At 38.3% G+C, this 9,024-nt stretch overlaps 1 protein-coding gene across 1 annotated transcript in view; it reads right to left on the reverse strand.

Moving 5' to 3' along the window:
• Positions 1-7,764, reverse strand: part of LOC124711170 (transmembrane emp24 domain-containing protein 2) — a 45,456-nt gene extending 37,692 nt beyond the window's left edge. The window contains exons 1-2 of the mRNA XM_047241094.1: positions 7,561-7,764; positions 7,228-7,476 (exon numbers count right to left, since the gene is read on the reverse strand). Coding sequence (XP_047097050.1) covers positions 7,228-7,476; positions 7,561-7,699 — 388 coding nt within the window. The 5' untranslated portion in view covers positions 7,700-7,764. The remainder of the gene's footprint in view (positions 1-7,227; positions 7,477-7,560) is intronic.
• Positions 7,765-9,024: the final 1,260 nt, after the last annotated feature.

Below are 9,024 nucleotides of genomic sequence, written 5' to 3' on the forward strand. Positions count from 1 at the left end.
AGCCCATCGGCAGGATTCAATGCGACACATACAGTCCGTACCAGTTAATTCTTGGTGGAGAGCAATATGGTAAGGATAATACTTATGGCAATGCAGAACACGAACAACATTACACTGGCTCATGCCACATTCCCTTACAACCTGATGCGAACTAACACAAGGATCTCGAAACACACTGGCACACGTACCACTGTTAGTAACTTTATTTTACCAGACATGTTTCCAACGCATTAAAAATCTACTTGTTCTCAATTTACATGTTGTTGTTGTTGTTGTTGTTGTTGTCTTCAGTCCAGAGACTGGTTTGATGCAGCTCTACATGCTACTCTATCCTGTGCAAGCTTCTTCACCTCCCAGTACCTACTGCATCCTACATCCTTCCGAATCTGCTTGGTGTATTCATCTCTTGGTCTCCCTCTACGATTTTTACGCTCCACACTGCCCTCCAATACTAAACTGGTGATCCCTTGATGCCTCAGAACATGTTCTACCAACCGATCCCCTATTCTGGTCAAGGTGTGCAACAAATTTCTCTTCTCCCCAATTCTATTCAATACCTCCTCATTAGTTATGAGATCTACCCATCTAATCTTCAGCATTCTTCTGTAGCACCACATTTCGAAGGCTTCTATTCTCTTCTTGTTCAAACTATTTATCGTCCATGTTTCACTTCCATACATGGCTACACTCCATACAAATACTTTCAGAAACGACTTCCCGACACCTAAATCTATACTCGATGTTAACAAATTTCTCTTCCTCAGAAACGCTTTCCTCACCATTGCCAGTCTGCATTTTATATCCTCTCTACTTCGACCATCATCAGTTATTTTCCTCCCCAAAAAGCAAAACTCCTTTACTACTTTAAGCATCTCATTTCCTAATCTAATACCCTCAGCATCACCCAATTTAATTTGACTACATTCCATTACCCTCGTTTTGCTTTTGATGATGTTCATCTTATATCCTCCTTTCAAGACACTGTCCATTCCATTCAGCTGCTCTTCCAGGTCCTTTGCTGTCTCTGACAGAATTACAATGTCAGCGGCGAACCTCAAAGTTTTTATTTCTTCTCCATGGATTTTAATTCCTACTCTGAATTTTTCTTTTGTTTCCTTCACTGCTTGCTCAAGATACGGATTGAACAACATCGGGGAGAGGCTACAACCCTGTCTTACTCCCTTCCCAACCACTTCTTCCCTTTCATGCCCCTCGACTCTTATAACTGCCATCTGGTTTCTGTACAAATTGTAAATAGCCTTTCGCTACCTGTATTTTACCCCTGCCACATTCAGAATTTGAAAGAGTGTATTCCAGTCAACATTGTCAAAAGCTTTCACAAAGTCTACAAATGTCAGGCACATAGGTTTGCCTTTCCTTAATCTATTTTCTAAGGTAAGTCGTAGGGTCTGTATTGCCTCACGTATTCCAACATTTCTACAGAATCCAAACTGATCTTCCCCGAGGTCGGCTTCTACCAGTTTTTCCATTTGTCTGTAAAGAATTCGTGTTAATATTTTGCAGCCGTGGCTTATTAAACTGACAGTTCGGTAATTTTCACATCTGTCAACACCTGCTTTCTTTGGGATTGGAATTATTATATTCTTCTTAAAGCCTGAGGGTATTTCAAATGTCTCATTCATCTTGCTCACCATATGGTAGAGTTTTGTCAGGGCTGGCTCTCCCAGGGCTTTCAGTAGTTCTAATGAAATGTTGTCTACTCCCGGGGCCTTGTTTCGGCTTAAGTCTTTCAATGCTCTGTCAAACTCTTCATGCAGTATCATATCTCCCATTTCATCTTCATCTACATCCTCTACCATTTCCATAATATTGTCCTCAAGTACATCACCCTTGTATATACCCTCTATATACTCCTTCCACCTTTCTGCTTTCTCTTCTTTGCTTAAAACTGGGTTTCCATCAGAGCTCTTGACATTCATACAATTGGTTCTCTTTTCTCCAAAAGTATCTTTAATTTTCCTGTAGGCAGTATCTATCTAACCTCTAGTGAGATATGCCTCTACATCCTTACATTTGTCCTCTAGCCATCCCTGCTTAGTCATTTTGCACTTCCTGTCGACCTCATTTTTGAGACTCTGTACTCATATTTGCCTGCTTCATTTACTGCATTTTTATATTTTCTCCTTTCATCAATTAAATTCAATGTATCTTCTGTTACCCAAGGGTTTCTACTAGCCCTCGTCTTTTTATCTACTTGACGCAGCCCTCAAAGCTACCCATTCTTCTTCTTCATCTTCTGTACTTCTTTCCCCCATTCCTGGCAATTGTTCCCTAATGTTCTCCCTGAAGCTCTCTACAACATCTGGTTCTGTCAGTTTATCCAGATCCCATCTCCTTAAATTCCCACCTTTTTGCAGTTTCTTCAGTTTTAATCTACAGTTCATAACCAACAGATTGTGGTCAGAGTCCACATCTGCCCCCGGAATTGTCTTACAATTTAAAACCTGGTTCCTAAATCTCTGTTTTACCATTATATAATCTATCTAAAACCTTCGAGTATCTCCCGGCCTCTTCCATGTATACAACCTTCTTTAATGATTCTTGAACCAAGTGTTAGCTACGATTAAGTTATGCTCTGTGCAAAATTCTACCAGGCGGCTTCCTCTTTCATTTCTTACCCCCATTCCATATTCACCTACTACGTTTCCTTCTCTTCCTTTTCCTATTATCGAATTCCAGACACCCCTGACTATTAAAATTTCATCTCCTTTCACTATCTTAATAAATTCTTTTATCTCATCATACACTGCATCAATCTCTTTCTCATCTGCGGAGCTAGTTGGCATATAAACTTGCACTACTGTGGTAGGTGTGGGCTTCGTATCTATCTTGGCCACAATAATGCTTTCACTATGCTATTGTACTAGCTTCCCCCACACTCCTATTTTTTTATTCGTTATTATACCTACTCCTGCATTACCCCTATTTGATTTTGTATTTATAACCCTGTATTCACCTGACCAGAAGTCTTGTTCCTCCTGCCACCAAACTTCACTATATCTAACTTTAAACTATCCATTTCCCTTTTTAAATTTTCTAACCTACCTGCCCCATTAAGGGATCAGACATTCCACACTCTGATCTGTAGAACGCCAGTTTTCTTTCTCCTGATAACGATGTCCTGCTGAGTCGTTCCCGCCCGGAGATCCGGATGGTGGACTATTTTACCTCCGGAATATTTTACCCCAGAAGATGCCATCCTCATTTAACCACACAGTAAAGCTGCATGCTCTCGGGAAAAATTATGGCTGTAGTTTCCCCTTGCTTTCAACCGTTCGCAGTATCAGCACAGAAAGGCTGTTTTAGTTAGTGTTACCAGGCCGGCTGAAGTTTCCCCTTTCTTTCAGCCATTCACAGTACCAGCACAGAAAGGCCATTTTGGTAAATGTTACAAGGCCAGATCAGTCAATCATCCAGACTGTTGCCACTGGAACTACTGAAAAGGCTGCTGCCCCTCTTCAGGAACCACGTTTGTCTGGCCTCTCAACAGATACCCTTCCGTTGCGCTTGCACCTACGGTATGGCTATCTGTATTGCTGATGCACACAAGCCTCCCCACCAACGGCAAGGTCCGTGATTGATGGGGGGGGGGGGGCAATTTATCATACACTTATTTAAAAGTACAACGAGTAGGGTGATTACGTTGAGGATATGTTTCAGTGTATAAGTCTCTAGCTCTCACTGAATTTCATTGGCATTCTCCATAAATGAGAAGCATACCAACTTGTTTTTCGAAGGAATACATCATTCACATTTGCTGGATTCGACGATACTAGTCTTAACATTCTTATTAGTGTTGTATTGCGAAACCGTCAAATGGTGTTTACATGTCAATGGCAAGTTAGATGGATACGCGGTGAATATTTACTATTTGCACAATATACGAGAGAGAATTGTCAGAACATGTACTTCGATAAGTGCTGATGTGATAAGGAATACCACTCATCCATGATAAGAAGATTGCAGCACTGCATTGATACCAATGGTCATCACCTCTAACACCTTCTGTAAATGGACGATCATGTCACTTTTTTGACCTTCGTTGACTTTCAAAGTCCTTACTGTTACACATCATTGGATTCGTCTCGATAGCTGCTACCAGGAAATAAGTACCAAACTATAACATCCCGTTTAAAGAATCAAAGCTGACCTTCATATCTCTGAAGCGACCCCACCTAGCAACAAAAAAAAAAACCATTGTCCCACACAACTTTTGTCCCACAAACTTTTCAGCTACTATCATACTTTCCGAGTTATTCTAGGTGGCAATAGTTAGTGACTCACCCTGTATTTTTAACAAAGTCAAGTACTGCTGCTGTTGACTGGACCTTCTGAGGGAAATGGTAGGCACCATACAACTCTTTCAAAATAACTGAATAGTTGATCTTTCATTATGGACTATATCACTTAAGCTAATACTGGTATTATAGATACATAGACCTGTAGAGTGACACTATTTGGAGTACCTTTTCTAGTAAATTGACACTGTGCATGCTACTTTTAGGTAATCTGGAAATTCCCCAGCACCAAGGCATTTATTTATCACTTCTAACAGTGATTCAGCAATTTCACACATTATAGTTTGTATCATACTCTACAGGGCACACTGTAAACATCTGGGATTTTTTGAGAGTTTACATTTTTTTACATCTTTTGGATACACTCTGTTCCACATTACTATGCTGTATTTATTTCCAAATTTCACAGCAACTGCAAGATTAATTCCCAAGTCAAGAATGTCATCGCATTCATTAAATTCACTGGACTTCACGAATTGCAATCAATTAAGCTGACCAACTGTCCTACCCTCATACACCATACTTACATATTCTATGTTAGCTCCTGAGCTATTTATTTTCACTGTATTATAATGACAAATCCAATATCATTGTAAAGTGTTCCATGGATACATAACCAAATAAATAAGAGGTGGACTTTTTTCCTGTGTTCATTAACCAGTTCCCATGCTGCCTTGCAACGATTATACGTTTCTTTAATAAATCTAGCAGCATTTTCCTTTTTTCTCTTTTCTTTCTGTATATCCTTTTGGCTCATAACTAACTGCTGGATAGTCTATCCTTAATGACAGTGTCTTTAGCTACTTTGACTATATTTGGTACTTGGGCAACACATTTTATTTAGCAAAGACGAATGTTGAGTAACAAAGGAACGCAGGTCAGAGAAAACAGATGTTAGGCATGCATCACGAACATCCATATTTTGAACATGATGTTAGATATATCATTTCTTTGAGTCCTGGTATCCTATTCTTCAGCTCAACTGAAGAATGGGATACTAGTGCAAAAAATATAAAGAAAAAAGGGATAGAAGCAATGTCAGTATGGCCTACTTCAGTTTACATATATGAGTTGTACCCCGAACTTCAGTTGATACGTATAGGTTAACTGCAATACGAGATACAAGGTATGTCGACTTTTTCGCCTTCACTAGAACTAATATCTGAGATGAACTACAAAGGTAGTATTCTTTTCTTCAGTTGATGTATATAAGTCAACTGAAGAGCGAGATACTAACGCTAGCGAAGTCGAAAAAAGCGACATACGAAAAACTTGTGTCCTATTCTTCAGTTGACCTAAAGAGGTCAACTGAAGAACAGAATACTACCTTCATACTTCAACTGAGGTAGAGGACGCCAGTGTTAAATAAGTCGCTTTCTTCGTCTTTGCTAGCACTAGTACAAATCTTTTGTATTATTGGTCTTTTTGCCTTCAATAGTACCAATACCCACTGAGAAATATCTTAGTAATACTAGTACTAGTGAGAGAGAATGAAGCAACAACTGTAAAATTTGTATCCCGTACTGCAGTCAAGATAGGTAAATCCATACCTACAAATGAAAATCAAAAAGTGAAAGTTGTCCAGAATGAATAACAATTCTTTCAAAATATCTAGATCTCACTAAGAATGAAAACAAGTACCGAATGAAATGGAACGAACAATTAACTTATAATTAATACAAGTGACAAAAATCGAACCAATGTCTAGCCCAATCTTTTCAGAAAACAGTCAATTATTTCAGTTTACAATGATGACACAGGAGATAGATTTATTATCTACAACTCGAAAATAAAGACAATATCTTGTCAGTACATTTATTTGTGATTGCCAAAAAGTTTGTATGCTACAAGCCAACAAAATAGATAAAAAAATTAAAAAAAAGATAATATCTACGAGTAAACTATGACGTCATCAGTCAGAGTCGATGGGTAGTATCCCAGTCTTCAGTTGACCTGTTCTCTGCATGCATTTTGATTTGACAGTTGGATATCTATCAAGTTCTAGTGGGCAATTTTCATCAAACCTGACTTTAAGGGTCTGCAACATGCAACTTAATGTATCATTTGATGCCAATTCTTCAAATATTTGTTAGCAATCAATAAAAGAACTTTTTTTTTTGAAAGATTTGTAGGTTTCCTTTGTAATAACCCCACTTATTAACAAATAACATGTATTCCACCTGGGAATTTATTGTGCGGTCACTGCGTTTGTCTGTAGACTCATCATCACGGCACTGCAATCTGTAAGGCAAGCATGAATACTTACTTTGTAGTTCCAATTATTTTGGTTTTGACATTAGCGTCAAGACAAGCACCTTCTTTTGTTTGTAGATAGTTAGCCACAAATTGTCCATAACCCCTTCCAACTTCATAAAAGCTCTCTCTTTATCACTACTTTCCATGCAAGGCACATTGTAGGAACTAAAAGAACTTCTTGACAAAAATATCTATCGAAAAGCATTTAAGGGCCGACAGAATCGTAAACTCGTAATTCACAGCCTCAAAGCCTAACTATAAAGACGATTCTATTTGTTAGATATTCATTCAAATCGTATTTCTCAAACAGCTGCTAATTATTTCAAGCAGATAAAACACTTTCTGCAAAATCGCAGCAGGTACGGAAGAGGGCATAAGATAAGTCGTAGTAAGGCAGCTGAAAGTTTCACTGTGGTTGCAACTGGCTGAACTTACGTGTAAGTCCGGAAGGAAGGAAAGTTGGCAAATCTACCTACATATTCGTAATTTGCAAAGTGTAATCCAGTACACAGAATCATTAACCGCATGTATAACAGAACTGTACAAGACAGCTGTACAATGCGGTAAACAACAATTATTATTTCTGCCGGTGCATGGATAAATGAAAAGGCAAGACAGGTACTCTGAAGAGACAACTACTGACTATCCTCACCTCCCCCTTCAGATGCTGGAGCTTGATCCTTAGGTGCTTCTCCTATGTCCATGTTAAACATGACAACCTTAGGAGTCATTGTAGACATTTGATTACTAAAACAATACGTGTATACTCCAGTTGTATGCGCCGAAAAAGTGTATTTTCCACTGGTTTCACGTTCACCTTGATAGATTATTCTGTTATCAGGTCCGATTATTTTAACATCAATATCAAGGAAACCACCTTCAGCAATTTCAAACATCAGCCCTGAAAAAAGAAAATAATGCTAAGCATGATCACTGCATAAGGAAGCATAATCACCTGCAAGTCTGTTGCTGTCAAAACATTTACCCATTTTTGTTCCGGCTTCAACCTTGTCAAAGAAGCATTCTTCTGCATGGGCATCCACTGTTATGGAGTACGAAACACATACTCGAAAACACACGGACATACAAATAAACAATACATGAAACAACATCCTCACTTCCATTAGTCTCCTGTAAATACAGTACACGACGTATGTTTCCACGTAATGTAGCACGCGTAAAGACAAACCACTTGCGAGCTGATGGAACGCTCAAATCAAGCAAGATGCTCTCATTTCTGTAAAAAATTAAATATTGATTTAAACAGATTCAGAAAGAACTGTTGTTACTTCTTGCAGCTCCAAACTTATTATTTGTAAATATTATATTCGTTTACCGGTTCATTAATTCATCAACATATCTTTGCATTGATTCCGTAATTCCCTAACAGAGTGCGCAAATTAGAGGCGAAGCCCAATAGCGCCCTTTACAAAACGAAGTACCTTTCAGTTCCACTTCTTTTTCTGTAATGACCGTTCCAGAATGATATTGTTCACTAATATGCTTCTATCGAATTAAGTAATCTTGAAGGACAAAAGTTTTCTTTGTTGAATAAACACTTAACTTACTACAGGGATTTCCGCACAAGATTCAAATTTATTGCACCGCATACGATGTGTTGACAGTAATCATTTACATATCAACATCAACAGAGAAATAAAACTCAATCCTTAGCTTAAAAATTCGAAATTAGCCCTGTCGGTGCCATGACGCCATCTGCGCCGTGCGGGCTCAAGATACTGTGTAACAACTGCCGAGATTTGTTACAGTTTTCTCTGTCTTTCTGCTTAAATGAATTTTTAAAAAAGAATTTCTTCATGAAATCGCCTATGGTTCACGGAGATAATTGGCACAATCTCCACAAACCACGTTGTAACATGTTGCATATAATGTAATTTGTATTACTGTATAATAACCGATATGTCTGAAATTACGATGTCTCATACAACAAGAGAGTTGTTAACGGGCAAATAAATTTATAGCAATTTGAATTACGGAAATAAATAGCAATGCTTGTTATATCACGAGATCTTTCTAGCTACAACACTTGGATAGGAAGCTGTCTGACAAACTGCTACGGCATGTAGAACGGCGATACATTCAATGATTATACATTTTTAATAAATAAGATATGACTGCACTACGCTATTTCTGCAGCTGTCTTACACAGCCAACAAAATAAAAATTCCTCGTCTATAAAAAGAATCGATGACATCTAAATCAATCTTTCAGTGTGGAATATGCGAATGTTGTTCTTTACATCTCTTTCACGGGGATAGTCAAGGAAAAGCTGGATTACTATACGCGGAAAGGAGTACGTATAGCTAAGAAATCCATTTCCACACTGCACCGACAAAATTAACTGTACGGTAAAAAAGGACCCTGCCTCATATACTTGACATAGAACTTTGCTAAAGATATGTGCTAAATGTATGGCAGTCTATATGCT

This window comes from Schistocerca piceifrons, chromosome 8 (genome assembly GCF_021461385.2).
Source record: "Schistocerca piceifrons isolate TAMUIC-IGC-003096 chromosome 8, iqSchPice1.1, whole genome shotgun sequence".
Classification (NCBI taxonomy): Eukaryota; Metazoa; Arthropoda; class Insecta; order Orthoptera; family Acrididae; genus Schistocerca; species Schistocerca piceifrons.